This window comes from Denticeps clupeoides, chromosome 6 (assembly GCF_900700375.1).
Source record: "Denticeps clupeoides chromosome 6, fDenClu1.1, whole genome shotgun sequence".
NCBI classification, from domain to species: domain Eukaryota; kingdom Metazoa; phylum Chordata; class Actinopteri; order Clupeiformes; family Denticipitidae; genus Denticeps; species Denticeps clupeoides.
Genome location: NC_041712.1, coordinates 6,038,719 through 6,058,474, shown reverse-complemented (window position 1 = coordinate 6,058,474; position 19,756 = coordinate 6,038,719). Strand labels below are relative to the sequence as shown.

Below are 19,756 nucleotides of genomic sequence, written 5' to 3'. Positions count from 1 at the left end.
TGAGAAGACATTGTGTACATATTTTATGTAAATAAAATTGTTTTCATGTCATTTCAAGTGTTTTTTGAGTTTCTTTCCTTTTTTGGGCCAAATGTATTTTGACATACTTTTCATTTAAAGTTCGTCATTATTAGACTATGAGACATTTGACATTATAAAATCACTTCAATTAGGGGTGGGGAACCTGATTCAGCCAAAAATATTGCATCAGAGGAAGGTTATCCTATAATTCTGACCCTCTGTGGAGAAGGTCCCCCATGCCTGCATTAGCGGGTGGCAATGTTGCCCTCAGACCTACTGGGTGTTGAGAAGACAAGCAACTCTCGTTCTCGATCAGCAATCTTTCCTGCTCATGTAGATTCCTTCTCTACAATATCAGAAAAATCTGCCCATATCTGTCTACACAGGTCACCCAGATACTGGTTCAGTCCCTAGTAATCTCATGACTGGACTACTGCAACTCCCTTCTAGCTGGTCTACCTTTATGTGCCATCCGACCTCTACAACTAATACAAAATGCAGCAGCGCGACTGATCTTCAACCTTCCCAAATTCTCCCACACCACTCCTCTGCTACGTTCCCTCCACTGGTTCCCAGTAGCTGCACGCATCAGATTCAAAATACTGATGCTGGCCTACAAAGCCAAACATGGAGTAGCACCATCCTACCTCACAGCCCTTATTACACCTCGCACTGCACCTCGTATACTCCTACATCTCTAGAGGTAAAAGGAAGACACTCATCTAGACTCTTCTCTGTAACTTGTAACCTTCTTATCTTCTGATTTATGTATAGAATCTACAACAGAGTGAATAATAAGATTGTATTGTATGAACCAGAATTGATCACTTCATTGATGGTAACATGGAAGCACGTTGTAAGTCGCTCTGGATAATGGCGTCTGCCAAATGGCGTAAATGTAAATGAGAAATGCTGCCAAATTGGGTATAAAATGACGTCAGGCGCGTTCTCGGTTTTGCGCGGGAGCTGGCCACGCCTCTGAAATTCCTCGCACTAGGACCCGGGGGCGGCCGGCGGCTCAGCCTGTCGCGCTCGGTCCCTTACGCCGCGCCAGGGCTGCGTCCTGTACTGCAGCTCCTGCCGATCAATTAAACAGGACTCTCCCGAAACTTTTCCTGCGATGGACGCCTTTGAAGCCAGCTGTAAGTTCCACTGCGTTGTTGTCGCGGTTGCTTGTTAGAAGTAATGACAGCTGGCGACAGTGTAGGACAGCGTACGTGAAACGTGTCGGGGTGGACGGCACAGTCCGGGCCAGTGACGGTGTGACGGGGTGACGCAACTGATGCTCAACAAGTCGCCAGCTGTGGCGAGGCTGAAACGTGTCGCGCTGATTCCACTCCACAAACAGGTAACGTTTGTAGAACGTTTCCTGGATGCTGTGTAAAGGTAATGCCATTTTTAAACGGTTTGGGAACGTTCTCTTAAGAAGACAGCCTTTAAGGAACGTTCCCTGGATGTTCTATTAAGGTTACATTAAGGTTAACCTTTAACGAAAATAACGTAAACGTTCCCTCAAGGTACTCTTATCGTTTGGATTTTTTCGTGGTTTTGCATAGAAATGACATGCAGTGTTCATACATGGCTCTATTCTGTGGCTTATCTAAATAAGTAATGTGCCGGAGTCTACATTAGGCGTGGGGATTGCATGAAATGATAAAATATCTATATGCTCTCTATTCTGCGACACGACCTCCCAGTTTGTAAAAACAGGCATGTAATATCACTGCATTTTTAGAAACATCCGAGACAAATGTCCTGTGTAGGTGTTACTACATGACTACAGTCTTGGAGAAACTGTTGTCCCAAAAAAAACAACTCCATCCGTTCTGATAATATAAAAGAAAGCGTCAGAATACACTGATGTCCTGCCCCTTGTCTTAAAAACTTGGGTAATTTAGCTTTGGCAGACAGCTGCGGTGTGTGTGTGTGTGTGTGTGTATACAGTGGTAAAAAGTGCTGGGTGCGATATCCTTACATGTACTGATCCCACACACTCACACCTAAAGTATGAATGGGCTCCGAAGCACGTCCAGACGCCAGAAAGGTGCCCCGGTCTGACTTGTGAATCCGTATGAGGCTGTAACGCGGAGAGGCATGTAACAGCATGATATAAGGAATCTTTTCACACGCCCTGCGGATATAAAAAAAAAACTTGTGCAAACACAGTTGCCATGACTATACATACTTCACTTTTTCTTTTTTTTTACAGGAAACAAATGATGTAGCTGTAGCCACATTGTGTGATTTTTTTTTTTTTATCTTTACGACATTCTAAAAGAAAGTACCAACGGCTGTACGTACAACGTACAGCAGGAACACCATCAATCCTTTGTTGTTTATTGGGGATCTTCACTCTATTTTTACTTTCACTGTCTTCAACTCCTCAAACCTATTTACTCTCCACCCTGCTTCTCCCCTCCCTCTGCGCTGACGGCGAAGGTCGGGAGAATGGCGTGGTGTCTATTTAGGACTTATTATGAGTGAAAACTTCCTTTTCCACGGCGGGGAACACGTCAGGAAAAAACAGCGTAGGCTGCCGCCTTTAGTTTGTGATCCTTGTGGACACTTCTTGGAGTTCTTGGTTTCTTTCTCTCTCTCTCTCTCGCCTGCCATGAGGCGCACACAGCTTCACGCTCAGCAGCCGCAGTGCAGCGCTCCAGCCTGTCAGCGGCGTGCTTTGTTCCCGCCATCCCTACCGCGTAAGCGGTGGATAACACCGTCACACCTCCTCCTTGCATGCTCTCCCCATCTTGGTGCAGGTTCTCCAGTTTCCTCCAGCCATGGAATCTTAATTTGGGATAATTTCATCAGTCTGGATAGGCCTGGTGTAAAATCTTTTTTTTCATCAGGAGCTTCAGTGAATCACTGCAAGCGTGGCATATGGCTTATGTGCTCAGACTGAGGAGTGGACGACCAGAGTTCGAATCCCGGTGTAGTCAATCTTAAATTTTGGGGCAGTGGTGGCCTAGCGGTTAAGGAAGCGGACCCGTAATCAGAAGGTTGCCGGTTCGAATCGCGAGTCACTGAGGTGCCACAGAGCAAAGCACCGTCCCCACACACTGCTCTCCTGGCGCCTGTCATGGCTGCCCACTGCTCACCAAGGGTGATGGTTACAAGCACTTCACTTTTAATGCATCTCAATGCAATGCAAATTCAGTTCATCACATCATTATCGACAGTGTAATCACCCGTGTAGGCCATTGACCAGTATGATGGTTTGACAGGAATAACAATGTAACTACGGAATATCTACTGAAATGAAGCATACTTGTGGCCATCTGATCCTGACAGCTGGGCTTGACTTTGTTTTAAGCACGTAACCTGGCAATTTTAAAGAACTTCTAGAACCAACAACTGGTAAGAAAATAAAATCGGGTGATTAAAATGGACAGGAATGATGTGCTCTGTGAGATGCATATTCAGTGCGAGAGATCAGATGGCCGACCCTGTTGGTCCCTGGGCGGCGGCGGGTGGGATGGTGAATATATGTGAAGCATGCGAAGCCCCTCTCCGTGTGCCGATGGAGAGACGCTGGCCGAGAGAGGTTTGGATTAAGGCCTCTCCCCAGCTCCTGGTGCACATGGCGGCACACTTCTATAAATACATGCGGCCAGACGGACAAAGGCGCTACTCAGATACAGGCAGTGGCCGATGGGACTGTCTCACACACTGGAATTCCTTCTCTGAGGGAGAGGCTGAAGAACAGCGCTTGTGCTCACGACCCTGTGGTCAGACCAGGCGGGGGCTCTGTCCCTGCGAGGGTCGCCCCCTTTCCGACACAGAAGCGGAAATCAAAGCCGGAGGTCACGGGCGCGCAGCCACACAGCAGGGCACTCGTCTTGTTCACAAGGGGGTCAAGTGGTCTCCCCCCGTGAACCTTTGAAGATTCAGCCCAAGTTCTGACCCGAGCCCTGACCTGAGGCTGCTCCGTCCAGGTATGCAGACTGCCAACCTGTACACAGTGTACATAGCAAGCCTGCATTTTCATATCAGTGCATCCTGGCACGGCTTCTGATCAATTATGCCTGGAGATTGTAAGTAATTTATTCACGTTCAATTAAGACAGCAAAGCAGGCTAATGCATAATATGGTATAGTAACATCAGTAATACTACGCCGGGTGTGTTTAGGGCAGGTAACTGGAATCATGGATCATGGATCATGGATCGGAAAAGAAGATTTTGAGAGTTGGCCGGTTCTGCCCCTCAGGTGGTTAAGGAACATTCTGGCCCAGGTATTTCAGATGCACAAATGGAGCTCCCATGACCGGGATCTCATGACTGTGCAGCCGAGGCAAACAGACCATCCTCACAGATACAGATACGCACTCTTCCCGCGGGCTGGTGAAACGGGACAGTGTGTGGAGAGCTCCCGGTTTCTATCACCGACGGGGACCGATAAGTGCTTCTGACCACAGGCCGACATTGTTTGGGACTTCCTGTTTACGCGAGGCGTGTGGTAGCAAAGACCATGGTTCCTGAATAAATGGGGGAAGGTGGCACCATGCCTGGGGGCGAGGAACCGTGTTAGGTAAGGGGCTGCCATTTTTCTGGATAAAAGGCACTTGACCACAAAGAAGCCGTTTGAGTGAAACAGTCCCTCAACCCGGGAATCCCCCCCTCAGTGCAGCTGCTTGTGTATTCTGTGGCATGTCAGTTGTCTGGCGCAACATGCTGTCATCCACTAAAAATTGTCTTCGTTAAACATCATACCACGGCCCCTCCTCTTGGGGTAACAAGGCCTCTGTGTGACCCTGAAATGGCACAGGAAAAGAGCCTCTTCTGTAGGCGACCCAGACTGGGTGAGCTGGGCAGTTTGTCACGTCCACTCGTGGTGTCCACAGGCACAGCAGAAATAGCCTCACTGCTGTCATGACACCGGGGAATACATGACAAAAAAAGACATATCAACTTGGGGAAAAGAAGCAAGGAACGGGGGAAGGAAAGGGTCACTCACACAGGGAACGAAGGAAGAACTACCGAACACGCACACCATACACATTCTCACACACACAGTGGCGGAGAGAAGGACTGCTCTAGAGGAAGGACAGCCCAACAAGTGCGACCCGGAACACCGGCACAGGCAGTCCGCTTAAACAATGCGAAACAAGTGTGCAGGGTGGTAGTAGCCTAGTGGGTAACACACTCGCCTATGAACCAGAAGACCCAGGTTCAAATCCCACTTACTACCATTGTGTCCCTGAGCAAGACACTTAACCCTAAGTTGCTCCAGGGATGACTGTCCCTGTAACTACTGATTGTAAGTCGCTCTGGATAAGGGCGTCTTATAAATGCTGTAAATGTAAATGTAAGTGTGGGAAATGAGGAGAGGACGTGGCCTGCACTCAGCACACTGGGACCGGTCATAGCGACCAGGTGGCACCAGACGCGGGGAAGGAGGGGGGGGTCTTCATTTATGGGATGTTTCCAATGGGGTGCCCCTGACTCAATGGGGTGTCAGGTCATAGAAGGGCTACAGAAGCACACATTGGTTACGATAGAAAGGTGTCGATTGGAGCCCAGCTTACTGTGTATGGGACCGCAGAGCCGCAAGCTTCATCAGAACTGGACCTTCTAATCCTCCGGATATTAGGTCCTGCACTGAAGCGCATGTTTATTTCAGACACACCACTTACCTGAAGATATTTGCGGACTACCTGTGCCACTTCATACTGGCTTCATAGGGCGGGGACACGCACCCTGTCACATATGTTCAGGAGTGGTTTCTGGAACATTTGGGGTCATTTTGAAAAAGAAAAAAAGAATATCATGCAATCAGTTTATACGACATTAGTGGTGGCCTAGCGGGTAAGGAAGTGGACCCGTAATCAGAAGGCCGAACCGCCAAGGTGCCACTGAGCAAAGCACCATCCCCGCACACTGCTCCTGTCATGGCCGCCCACTGCTCACCAAGGGTGACGGTTAAAAGCAGCACAATGACAATCATTTCACTCACTTTATTGCAGGTGGTGCAGTGGGTAGCATCAGGCACAAGGCCATGTGAGGGTGGAGATTGCGTCGGTACAGGTTGCATAAAGGTTTTCTAACAATCACCTACGCGTTTAAAGTGATCAAGTTCCTCTCTGCATGCATTCCGTTCGCTAAACAGCGATGCTGGGCGATGCGTGAGTATCTGACGTCCAGTGTGGAGAGGAATAGGAAGCAGAAGGATAGGCCTGATAGAAAATGCTGTTGTCAGCCCGGACAGGAAACCACAGCTGCAGGACACATCCTCCTACCCACAATGCCACTGGCACGGGCCGCGCAGCTGCGCTTCACCACACCATCTAGGTTGTGCGTGCGTGCTGGGGACCGGCTGATTGTTTGCGTGTGCATTTGGGGTTTTATTTTTTTGAGATTGCATTGTCCCCCTTTCTTCTGCAGCGATGTCACCTCCTATTTTTGGCCCGTGTCTGTACAATAGGACATTGTTTAGGCGCGCTTCAGGCTGACTGAATGGGGCTTTTGAATGAAAGCTCGGAATGTCACGGAAAGACCTTTTTTTTTGGGGGGGGGGGCTTCTGTTTCCTGAAGTACGTTCTCCGGTTCTGAGCACGGTTACTGGCTGTGGTGCGGAATATAAACCTGATTATCCTCGCGAATTACGGCCGAGTCGCCGCCGCTCGCTTGCGTGCGTCCGTTTATCTCACTCTCGTTTATTTGTTCGCGTTAGCGTGGAGGTTTAGGGTGTCGGCTCTACACAGCGATCCCTAAGTGCTGTCGACAGGCGGCACGACCTGGCTGCCATGTACTGGCAGGAGAGTGTCAGAGGTCAGAGGTCAGCGTGTTTAATCACGCACGTCTGACCCACCTGTAAATCTGTGCCGGGTGGAATGTGAAGAGGCACAGTTTCTTCTCCCCTTGTAAACACGCTTTTGAAACTTGACCCACTTTCCAGAGCGGGGTCCAGGGGGCTGGGGAGTGGACGTGGGACGGGGGACGTGGGACGGGGGGTGTGTGGGAAACGGGAGCAGCCTAGAAAAAGAGTCGGAAACGCAGCCGGACACTCCCTCCGCGGAGGCAGTGAGTTCAGGCGCAGACAATGGCCCTCTGGAGACGGTCCGCAGGCGCTGCAACAACGGCACACATCCTCCTGCTCCACTCGTCCACAGCTCCGTCCACCATGTCCACACACGCGTGAAGCCAATCGCCGGGAGGAGACTCGGTTCACCGCAGCTTCCTAACCGCTGCGTCTTGGTGTTCATTTGGCTCTCCAGCGTATAGTCGGGCCCCTCCCACACACATCGGCGAGGCCGAGCCCACCAGGTTCCCACAAGCCGCAAGAGAGCGGACAGGACACGGCACGGCTTCTCCCGGAAAATGGTGATCTGCTCCTCGCCATCAGCTGCTGACGTCACCGTGACTTGCCTTCTGGTCGGGACCGAGGTGGACGCTGTAGTTGTTATAATTATGATTTTTGTGATTGGCACCAGTGGAGGCTGGCTTTGTGTCATGCTTTAGTCACACCTTTTGAGTGAAGTACACGTATTTTTTATGCAATTTAGCGAGAGGGGAAACATTTTTGTTAATAAGTCTGCTCTTTAACGTACGTATGGAAAACGTCCAGGAATTATTCTTGGCCATCTGCTGACTCAGCAGACGGTATGTAAATTTCACCTCGTTTCGCCCAGGACCACCCCTGGAGATGGGGTCTGTTTGTTTTCGGATAGGTGGAGGTCTGGTGGCGAGGAGAAGTAAGGCATGCCAACCTGCCGGCTTTCTGATCCGGTCCCAACAGATAAAGTCAACAACGGCGAGGCAAAAGAAACAGGCCCATGCTGCAGTAATTACTTCTGACCAGGAATAACAGCGGACGGATCACCTGACCGGACCTGTTTTCCCATCCCTACCGCAGACTCTGGGAGGGTTAGGGTGTGGTGTGCGAAGTGTTCACATGTGTTCCTCTTTGAAGCGCCCCCTTGCAGGGCGGGCTTAGTGCAGGCGTCCAGTCTTCCCTGGCCTGTGGGAACGTTCCTCTCTAGATAAGATAAGAGGAACCCCGGGTTTCTCCTGCCAAGTGGAATTTAGAGAGATACCGCTGAGCCAGTGTTGTTTGAGCATTTCTACTGAAATAGTTGACCGAATGTGTACGCTGATAGTGGACTTTACTGGAGATACTCCCAGCATGTCACTGGCCTGAATTTTGATTTTTTAACCCACCTTGTTTCATTTGCAGCCACTTCCTAATCTCTGGAGGTCCCCTGCTGTCGCTTTCTCTCGCTGTGTGTGTGTGTAATATCCACGTGGTGTCTGAAATCATGGGGCAAATCATTTGAAGAACGTATGCAACATAGGCTCCTTCAGACGCCGCCCAAAATGTCTCTTTTTCTTTTCCTGGGGTAATGAGGATCTATTCGACCTATCCCATAATCTGTTGCATGGATTTTCTCTGAACTTGCCTGTTTGCTGCAAAGTAGAATGTTTTTATATTGGATGTCCCTCTAGGCAAAAATTAAAGAAAAGCATTTTTGGTAATGTTCTCTGGGAGAATTTTCAAGGGATTCATGATGTAAAATGTATTGCCGGGTATGCTGTAATTATTAGTAGGATAAACCATCTCATTTAACAAAGCGTGATGGGTGAAGTCTTCAAAAAATGCGGTTCACAAAGCCTGGACATTCATAAACCTCCATCCTCCAAAGGATGTCCAGAACAGGACACTCACGACAGGTCCATGATGATCCCTCTTGACAAATCAAACGTTACTGATGCAGCACCTACATGAACAATACCTGCATAAAAATGGTAATAAAAATGCTTCAGTAATGAATCATTTAACATGAAAACAAATTACAAATTATCCTGTGTCAATGTCACAGGATAATTGTCCACCCTGTACTTTTAAAGGAGACATCTAGATCTACACTGTATGTTTAAAACAGACAATACGTAAAATCTGACTGTGGCAAATATGTCAAATTACACCAAATGTTTCATTTTGTTTCGCTGGCTTATAAGTATAACTTGTGTATATCCAAAAATGGTATTTTATTCCCAGTGGAGACTCGTTTCTTCCTGTTTTGTGTAGCCTTAATGTTTTAAATAACAGAGTGTTCATTGTTCGCTTTGCAGAGGGTTTTTGTGGAGGATTTCATTTGGGAGCACCATATGAAATCAATTCAGGTCATGCCCCTATCACAGCCTGTTTATTGCATCAGGCCATCAGGACCTCCCATTAGATATTTTGGCTGAGCTTCCTCCACATGGTTGGCCAAGATGTCCAGATGTCCTATGTTAACTGCAACAGCTGATGATGAGAGATGATTTCTTTTTTACACCAGTGAAGATCACTGTAATGATCTCAACACAGTTCCAGCACAACGGAAGGTCAGCTTGATTTTTTCGCACACATTGGAAGCCGACAGCTGTTCTGTGGTTGAAGGGTGGTAGAAGCTTTGTGGGTTGGACAATTACCTATGAACCAGAAGAGCACAAAGTCACAGTTTCAAATCCCACTTACTACCATTGTCTCCCTGAGCAAGACACTTAACCCTAAGTGTCTTCAGAGGGACTGTCCCTGTAACTACTGGTTGTAAGTCGCTCTGGATAAGGGCGTAAGTGTGATTTTTGCAGTATTGGCCGTGTTTGTCTTGCTGACCTCCGACCCGTTCCCTGTAGCAATGGAGCATCTGGTGACCGAGCTGAATGTCCTGCTGAAGCTGCTGGATCATGAGACTGTGAGCTCAGCCACTTCTGAGAAGATGACAGTGGTCAGGAACCTGCTGAGGCAGCTTCAGCCTTCAGGTGAGCAGAGCATTCAGTGGCTTCTAACAAGCCTCAAACATGACTACTATCTGAGCCGTCCTCCTACTGGACTTCTCCGGAGTAATGGTGTCTGTTAAACTATAATCCAGCCAGTCTAGCCATGTCAAGCTGGGTATTAACCCCAAAGCTAACTTATGGGTAGAGTAAACATAGAATAAACACACAGCCTTCTTTGAAGTTTCTTTTGCGGTTTGACGTAATCTGATGATGAACGGTGCTCGGGTATCATTTACGCTCAGTGTTAGTGCAAACATCTAACGATAAATGTACTCATTTCATCTGATTGTCTCCCATAGTGAATGGAACTGACTTCATTTACATGAACACGTCTATCTATGGGAATGGCACCAGTTTTGTTGAATCATTGTTCGAAGAATTTGGTAAGTCTAGAATTAAATATGTAATGACAATGGCATTAAAAAAAATTCAGAACCGCTGTGCAGAAATTTAGATTTTTAGATTTCTTTTATTACAACATGGTTGTGTAACTGGGGAGTTTTCAAAGTTTTAAAACCACATATCAGTTTTTTAGATTTTATTTTAGTTGTTATTTAATCTGAAAGAGATGTTTGACCAGTAAATGTAATCAGGAGCTGAAGAGGCATTTGAAGTGTAATGTGAGCACAGTCACGCATAGGCGGCCTCTTTAATCTCCACAGACTGTGACCTGCAGGAACTGAGGGACTCTGAAGAGTTGAAGGATCAGTTGGTGGACGACGACACATTCAATGACCCCCCCTCCAAATCAGTAAGAGTGGGCCACATCTCGGAGCATGTCATTGGAATGAACATCTGTTTTTAACATGTCACCCCACCACACACACACACACACACACACACACAGAATAAGGAGCTTTAGATATATATAGCGGTCATGTACCATACATCCCACACAGCAGAGATAACACAAATCCAAAAAGCTCTAAGCGTTCCGCATCTGAACTAGAATGTGTATTTTACATGTGTTAACTGACCAATCACAGCCCTTGCAACAGACGTAGCCAGACGCCCTTATCCAGAGTGTGCTTCCATGTTACCATCAATGAAGTGATCAACTCATAACGAGCTGTTATAGGAACACAGATATAGGAACTAGCAACCTGGGGAACGCCCCGGACAGCTAATCTAGTCCATATTTGCTGCGGTTGGATTTGCACCATCAGTAGTAACTGTGAAGGGTTTAACATCCTTTTTGTAACGCATTCAGCCAATCAGCACACACTTGCATACATTTATCACTCTGAAGTAGGACATTAAGTATTTCACCAAAACAGGCGTTCACAGAACAACAATCGTTCGTTTTTCTCTGGCTCGATCACACCAAAAAGGAGGAACGTCCTTCTGCTTCATTGCTTCTGCCACTATAGCTAAACCATTAATTTAGTGTCTAATTCATTTTTGTGTATTCCATTCAAATTGTTCAATGATTTCCTAGAGAAATGGTTCATATTGTATATTCATATTGTACACTGTATATTGGAATTTTATTGTATTTCATCTTTTTTCTTTATTGAAGAGTCCAACAGACACACCCCCTCCTCTCCCAACCACACCTCCACCTGAGGATTATTATGAAGAGGCCGTACCCCTGGACCCTGGAAAGTCTCCTCAGTACATCACCACTCGACGTGAGCAGCTTTTACTTTCTCATTCATTCGTTGGGCACATACTTTCATCCAAAGTGTCTTAAAAGCCCAGAGTTTGGGTTTTACATTGCAGAACAAGCAAAAAAATATATTATGCTTCATAACTACATATTATACAAATTGTACTGCTGTAATGGCAATCCAGTACACCTAGACTCCAAAGACCTGTGGCCCTTCCAAATATGTCATGTTTTTCATTGATTTCTTGGACAAGATAAGTCGCATCGCTATAAATTTTTTGCATCGTCGGTTCATTCACCCTATTTGTTCTCTGCTGTTCCTCAGGCAGCACCAGCCCTCCAAAGTCCATTGAAGATGCCTACTATGAAGATGCTGACAACAACTACCCAACCACCCAAATGAATGCCCCACGCAAGAACTCCGGTAAAAATAATCAATTAAAGCTAGAGTAGTAAAGCAACAGCAGCATACAGTACTGGTGGCCTGGCGGGTAAGGAAGCTGGTTTGATCAAGGTTCCCCTTGATCAAAACACCGTGCCCACACACTGCTCCCCAACCGCCCCTCGTGGCTGCCCACTGCCCACTAAGGGTGATGCTTAAATGCAGAGGTCACATTTCGTTGTGACACCGTGAGCTGTGCAAAAATGACACTGCCATTAAGCGCACAATTGCAAACATTTCAGAAAAATTTACTAAAGCAAGAATTATGGGAGGATTTTAGGATTCATTTGTGTGTAAAACTAAGGTTTACAGATTCATTGCAAGCATTAATGTTTAATCATACATTGACCACACAAATTAAAACCATTCTCATCCAGTCGATATGTCATTTCATTTTTGTTAGATAATGACTCTGATGCACTGAGCAGCTCGTACGAGTCATACGATGAAGAGGATGAGGAGACGAAGGTCCAGGAGCAGGTACAGCAGTGGCCGTCGCCGGAGAGCTCACTGGGGCCGGTGAAGGACTGCCGTATTGCTGACTTTCTACTGAGAAAGAAGCGCTTCGGTCAGTGGGCCAAGCAGCTTACCGTCATCTCTGAAAACAGGCTACAGGTGAGGGACGCGGCACTCTGCTGTCACAAGACCAAAAGATTTCTATGATGGTCGTCTATGATGTGATGTTACAGTTATTAGAAAATGGATACACACAAGACTCCATAATGTCAAAGTGAGAATTTTGCTGTAAATGTTTGCAAATTTATAAAAAGTAAAAAACTAAAATGAAACATGTACATAAGTATTCACAGCCTTTGCCGTGGCACACGAAAGTGAGCTCAGGTGCTTCCTGTTTCCCCTGATCATCCTTCGGGAAGTTTCTACAACTTGTTTGTAGTCCATCTACGGAAAATTCAGTTGACTGGATATGATTTGGATATGTAAGTGTCATGTCTGGACAAAACCAGGCACTGCTCATCATCTGGTCAATCCCTACAGTGAAGCATCATACTGTGGGGAAGTTTTTTTCTGAAGCCGGAACTAGTCTGGGTTGAAGGAAAGAGGAATGCGGGAATGTTCCTGAGCACGCTGGGGCGAAGGTTCATCTTCCAACAGGACAACGACCCTACACACACACTGCTTGAATTTCTGGCGTCTGGAAATTTCTGTGCACCAATGTTCCCCATCCAACCTGATGGATCTTGAGAGGTTATGGAAAGAAGAATGGGGGAAAATAGGTGCACCAAGCTTGTAGCATCATACTGAAAATTTCTGTAATTTCTGCCTATGGTGCCTCACAAAGCACTGAGCAAAGGTTGTGAATACCCATGTATATGTACACAAAGTCACAGGTTCAAAGCCCTCTGTGTCCCTGAGTAAGACATGTAACCCTGAGTGTCTCCAGGGGGTCTGTCCCTGTAACTGTTGATTGGATAAGGGCATCTGCTATTCATTTCATTTACTTTCATTCTCATTGTAATTCGTCCACAGTGTTACAAAAACCCCAAAGACCACATGCCACAGTTTGACCTGCCACTGAACCTGTGTCAAGTCATTTACGTCCCCAAAGATGGACGCCGCAAAAAGCACGAGCTTCGCTTTTCCCTGCCTGGGGCTGAGGCCCTAGTGCTGGCCGTTCAGAACAAAGAGCAGGCTGAGCGCTGGCTCAAGGTACAAGATGTCTCCTCAAACATGATGTCTGCATCACATGTTCAACCAGTCAAAAGGTTTCATCAAACATACTGTATTTTCCAAAATAGCCCTGTCATAGTGTCCATGGTGTAGGCGTGTCCAGACTTGATAGCGTATGTAATTTATGGGCTGACTTTTACAGAATTAGCGCATGGGGCACCATGTTTTCCTCATTATTAAAGATGAAAGCCCGGGAACATGAAATTGCTTCTCCTCTCCAGGCTACAACTAAACAGCAAGCCAGTCCTTTCTTCTTCATTACTTCTGGGAACCCTGGAGACGTACTTGACATGATGTTAGGGAGCATGCCACTTGTGTTCAATCTTATTTGGACCAGTCTCAGTGATCTTAAGATAAACCCTGATCCTCATCACAGGTCATCCAGGACATGAGTAGTAAAGCAATCAGCAGTGAGACACTGGAGGGCTCGTCCTCTCCCATGATCCAAAAGAAAATAGAATTGGACAAGGTAAGGTGAATCCATCCTGTCCAGCACACAACGGGCCCCAAACAAACAACACAAAAGAAAGCCCCAATGACGCTGGTCTCCTTTTGCCTTGCAGATGTTTTCAGCAGACAAACACACATCTGATTCTGACAGTGTGGCCAATGGTGACAGCACATTATCTTCCAGCCATGGCCGGGAAAGCTCAGAGCAAGGTACTCATCCTGCGAGAGCCCAAGGTTCCTGCCAAAAAAAGGCGTGGGAGGAGGCCCAGCTTTCTACTGTAAAAGCAGTAAATGATACCCTGGTTGTTTACATCCAGTGATGTCATTTTTTCAGACAAAGGCAGGATGCAGCCAGGAAGGATGTATCTGTTTAGGGCCATGCTTCCTTTGACTTTTACATTCCTTCAGGTGTAGAATGCAAACACTGTGACTGGTGTGATCCCACAAATTCATTTCTGGGTATTATGTAGGTTTCCAAATTGCTTGGCTTGTTCCCTAATAGCATCATATGTTAAATACGTTCTACGCTATGTTGCACTACATTAAATGACATTATGCTGTACTACATTATGTGAAGGGAAGGGGAAGAAGGGGCCTTTTTCTGATCTGACTGGCTCCATGAGTCGGGCTGCTGGACGGAAGATCAACCGCATCATCAGCTTCTCCAAGAAGAAGCCCCCTCTGCCTGGAGAACCCCCGCAGTCCTCACTCACTGATGGCAACCCCCGATGCGGTGAGGACGCTCTCAGGCCAGTGAGGCTGTAAGCCCTGGCTGTAACTGATGTCATGAAGAAAATGCTGCCTGTTCTCAGGCTACCTCAACGTGCTGGTGAACCAGAGCTGGCGTGAGCGTTGGTGCTGTGTGAGGGGCGGGACTCTGTACCTTCACAAGGACAGAGGGGACACACGAACCCACGTGAACGCCCTGACCCTCCAGGGTGCGGAGATTGTTCCAGGACTGGGAGCCAAACATCCGTTTGCTTTCCGGATCATGCGAGGCGGCAGCGAAGTAGCCGCTTTAGAGGTAGGTGGGCAGACCAGGGGAAGTTCATGGTACAAGTTCTTCAGATCGTCGGGTAAATCTGTGTGCGTTTGCCCGGGTGACTCAGGCCAGCTGTTCAGAGGAGCTGGGCCGATGGCTGGGCGTGTTGATGGCTGAGACGGGCAGCACCTTCACCCCGATGCCCTGCACTACGACTACGTGGACGTGGAGACCATCGGCAACATCCGGGACGCCGCCCGTCACTCCTTCCTGTGAGTCATGGAGATGACAGCAGAAATGATTCAGTATGACTGTCAAAACAAACCCATCAAAAACCCACCTTGAGTCCACACATTTGCTGTCTCAGACTACAGCTCGCGCTCAATATGAGTTGATGTGGTCAGGACAGCGCAAGTTGTCCTAGTTCTCTCACCGCTAACGTCACGAGTAAAATACACCTGACCAAATTACGTTCCAGCCAATGTTCCTGACCCCCAGTATCCCATCGTAGTCACGTGTCTCCCTCTCTCCTCAGATGGGCCACTTCCTCCAGCAGTGCCTCCATTGAATCCCGGACCTATGATGAAGTTCCCTATGAAAGTGTGCTGGTATGTGCAGACTGTCCACGGCAGCTTCTAGGGATGCACCGATTGCGAAATCTTGATGCCAATGTTTTTTTTGTCTTAGTTCAACCTGCAAATGTCTTGAGCTTAGGTTTAGAATAATGGCCATGCCATCTGCAGGCGTGGACAGGGACTTTCCTCCATACACTTTTATATTCTGTCTGCAAAAAAAGAGAGCGAGGGTGGCGGCTCTACGCTGACAATCTGATCCTTCATCCGCACGTGCAACAATACGCAGCCAGACCACACAAACCTCTTATTCCACAGAAGTGAAACACGGATAGAAATCAGAAAGCAGAAATAGCAAATATACTGCAAAAAGCATTGCAAAGGCAAATTTTCAATGGTTCCCCCCAAAAAAATGTAAAAAAAAGATTACAATTGCATTTTGGAGATAAATTCACTTGAATTAGACAACATTGGACTGCAAGTGATTATTACTTAATAGTATTGTATTTCAAGTAAGGAGGACAAATCTTGATGCACAGGTAATATATTCAGGCCAAGAGCTGTGTAACTCTGCAGAGGAAGTCATTAGTACAACTTCAAGTGCTAAGCTTCTGGGAAACAAAAGCTTTCTTTCACAATAATCGAGGGAATGATGCTGATGGATCTCATATGTGGAAATCCTCTCCTCCCTTCATCACCCTTTCACCTCCTCCCCCTACACACACACACACCCCTTCTTTTACTGTTTTTTTCCTGCTGCCCCCTGCCCCGGTCTTCCTCTCTTCCCTTCCCCCGCCTTTACGCTCCACGTGCTGCTCGTCTTTGTCCACCAGCAGCAGGAGGCCCTGCCCAGGTCAGAAGTCCAGTTAAAACGCCGCTCGTCCTTCTCCTCCGGGGAGACCCCGAACGCAGAGGTCACAGTCAAGCGGCACGGCTCCGGTGGGTCGCAGTTAGTCTCTCTTCTGAACACGTCATACATTACCGTACATCTTCACTAAGAATCTTTCATTTTTGCTTTTTTTAAGCTGTGAATCAGTACGGTAAATACGGGAAGACGCGAGCTGAGGAGGACGCGAAGCGCTACCTGCAGGAGAAGGAGGTGCTGGAGAAGGAGAAAAATGTGATTCGGGAAACTCTGGTGTCGCTGCGCAAAGAGAAGAAGGAGGTGAAGCAGGCGCTGAAGGACGCCTCAGGTGAAAATGCTGAGAGTCCCTGCACTCAGACACACGCTCACCCCACGTCATGTGAACATGTGTTGAGGGCGCCACCTAATGGTCATATTGTGCACCACGTTTCTCTTCTCACCTTTGTGCATAGTAGTAGATTCAATTCAAGATTCATGATCGGTTTATTGTCAGTACAACAGTATACCGTGTATTGAAATAATGTTTCAAACAGACCCCCCAATAGGGCAATCATAAAAGAAAAATATATATGTATATACACACTAAACTTAACTATACTAACTAAAACTTAAATATAATCTCTATAAGAGTAAAGAAAAACTTTTCTGTACAATGAACAGGACATAACTGGACAACATCATGTAGGATGCTTGTAAGTGGATATGTTTAAAATGAAAAAGTGAATTGAAATTGAAGCCCAAATTTTGGGGTGGCTTTGACTTGTAATTCAAATCTGCCTTGAGGTGATGAATTCAGTTACTAAAGTGCGTTTGTACATTTACGGCATTTATCAGATGCCCTTATCCTGAGTGACTTCAGTAGTTACAGGGACAGTTGCCCCCCCCCCCCCCCCCCCCGAGACACTCAGGGTAGTAAACGGTATTTGAACCTGGGTCTTCTGGTTCATAGGCGAGTGTTTTACCCACTATGCTACTACACCTCTGGTGTGTGTGTGTGTGTGTGTGTGTGTGTGTGTGTGTGTGTGTGTGTGTGTGTGTGTGTGTGTGTGTGTGTGTGTGTGTGTGTGTGTGTGTGTGTGTGTGTGTGTGTGTGTGTACAGGTAAGGTGCAGAAGGGGCTTGAGCAGCGTCTGGCCCAGCTGGAAGAGAGCTGCAGGCTCAAGGAGGGTGAGCGAGTGGACCTGGAACTCCGGCTGACGGGAGTAAAGGAGAACCTGAAGAAATCCTTATCTGGAGGTGTACTGGGGGTTTCCACAGAGAAAAAGGCCAGCAGTAAGGTACATTTTGTGGGGAAAAAAAGTGAATCCGATTACAGAACCAAGAAACATATTCTCTGTGCTGGATCTGAGTTTATTCATCTGTGTTAAGTAGAGTTGAGCAAATGTACGACCTCACCGCATGCCAGGTCCTTCAGGAGTGTTTTACTGCTACAGGAATTCGGTAGACGTTGTACCTTGATGCTCTGCTCTGTGTTGCCCAGAACAACAAAGTTGAAAACCTATACAGCGAGGCATCTGCACCAGTGAACAGTGCGGCTGAGATGCGGAAGAGACCGCCCTCAATGTACGCCTCCGGGCGAGGAAACGTCATGCAGAAAGCCAAGGTACGGCACGCTACGCGTTTGCAGGATGCGTACGTATATTTCCCTTTCGTTTAAATGTCACGGACAGGCTCAAAAATTACCACCTTGACATGCCAAACATGGTTTGCTGTGAATTAAAATAATGACATGGAATTTTTTATTGATGTTTTTATATCGGACTATTGGTCCCCTAATACTGTACCTGAAGTCTCTTCTTCTGAAATTCAGCTTTGGTGCAGAATTGCAGCCACTTTGATCCAGTCCCACAATGAGTCTTCCCAGGACGCACTGTGGGGCATTCGCGGAAATTACGTCATCAACACCATTCACCAACCACCATGTTTAGCACAGACAAGAAGTTGTCACTGTGTTTTCCCGAAAAAAAATTCCATTATGAGGACATAAAAGGAAAAATTCCAGATCCAACCGTCTGATCTGCCGCTCTCTGAACGGCGATGCAGAATGACCAAAGCACTCTTTACACCCATCTAGCCTGCAGGACCATAGACAGGCTGGGGGAAGTCGTATTAATGTTAAATCTCACAAAGTGAAATTTTCATGTCAGGGGACCTTTGACAAAATAAATTTTTGTCGTATTTAGTTAAATGGTGAGACCCATATTTTGCATGGTTAATTGAGCGTGAATAAAACCAAAACCTATTGTGCATGGTGCCAAAAACTCCTGGCACCATAACCAGCACAGATAAAGGCTTCTGGTTTCATTAGTTAATTCTACCTGAGGAGCAACGAGCTTCTCTACTGGCTACAGCACTGCACTGACGAACTGTAAACTATGAGTACATTATGTACATTTGTGTGTGTGGTTCATTTGCAGGAATGGGAGTCCAAGAAAGGGAGTTAAGCGACAGCGATCTTCTGCTCTAGAGACGGTGCGGTGATCGTGATAGGTCATGTGATCGTGTACGTGTAAAAGAGAGAGAGAGCGGGCGAGTGTGGATGCCAGTGGACATTTTTACCCTGTGCCCTGGTCCTGTCTGATGAAGAGGAGCGCAGGACATGCACTGTGAGCGCACGTCCAGGTCCGAGGTTGTGTGGCTTCAAAGTGACTTTTTGCTTCTAATCGACCCAAGAACCAAAACCACTACAAGGAGGAGAAAGAAAGAGGGAAACACTGGGAATAGGAAGATTGTGCAGAATAAGATAAAGGGACAGAAAGTTTTGAATGTAAAGGATATGTTGGAGCGATATTAATCTGCTATTATGTAAAGTGTGATTGAAATGATAACTTACCATTTGGTAGAGAACGTCAGTAAACACATTGTATAAATGCAGTGCTGTGCAAAGCAATATTAACAAATATCAAAGGTTTAAAGCACATGTCTGTTGTTTTAACTTTGGGAAAAGGGCCAAAAAAAAGGTATAAATATTAGGAAGCCATTTTTTCTCTGTCACCCCAAAACCACCACCTCCCCCATCCCACCTCCAAAGTGCTAAATTCCTCAAGTTCCGGAAAGTTCTAGTCTTCATTCTCTTGCATATTACATTAAGCGTTGCTATTCACAATTGCATCGTTGACTGTGCACAGCACTAAACCTCATACCACCCTGTTCTCAGTAAGAAAGAGAAGAACTAACCCCAGACCCCCACTGTGCTCGCCGTCACTTCTTTCTGACTGTGCAATCTTTTGTTTACTATCTTATTTATTTTTGCACTGTGAATAAATGTATATAAATATATTGTAAATTATTGTGAGCAGCATCCGTGTCATTTTCTTTACGTTTACATTCGTGCAGTAAAATGTGATGATTACGTGCAGATATAACG

The 19,756-nt window shown here is 46.7% G+C and overlaps 1 protein-coding gene across 1 annotated transcript; it reads left to right on the top strand.

The window, feature by feature from the left end:
- Positions 1-1,058: 1,058 nt before the first annotated feature.
- afap1l1b (actin filament associated protein 1-like 1b) lies at positions 1,059-19,684 on the top strand. The gene is given in 20 exon segments (XM_028983359.1): positions 1,059-1,163; positions 9,638-9,763; positions 10,081-10,164; positions 10,444-10,532; positions 11,301-11,412; positions 11,716-11,814; positions 12,236-12,447; positions 13,321-13,500; positions 13,898-13,990; positions 14,085-14,181; positions 14,549-14,704; positions 14,784-14,995; positions 15,081-15,144; positions 15,147-15,225; positions 15,489-15,561; positions 16,359-16,464; positions 16,551-16,718; positions 17,491-17,666; positions 17,870-17,992; positions 18,807-19,684. Coding segments are annotated over 20 exon segments (2,298 nt in total). The 5' UTR covers positions 1,059-1,141; the 3' UTR covers positions 18,834-19,684.
- The last annotated feature ends 72 nt before the right edge of the window (positions 19,685-19,756 follow it).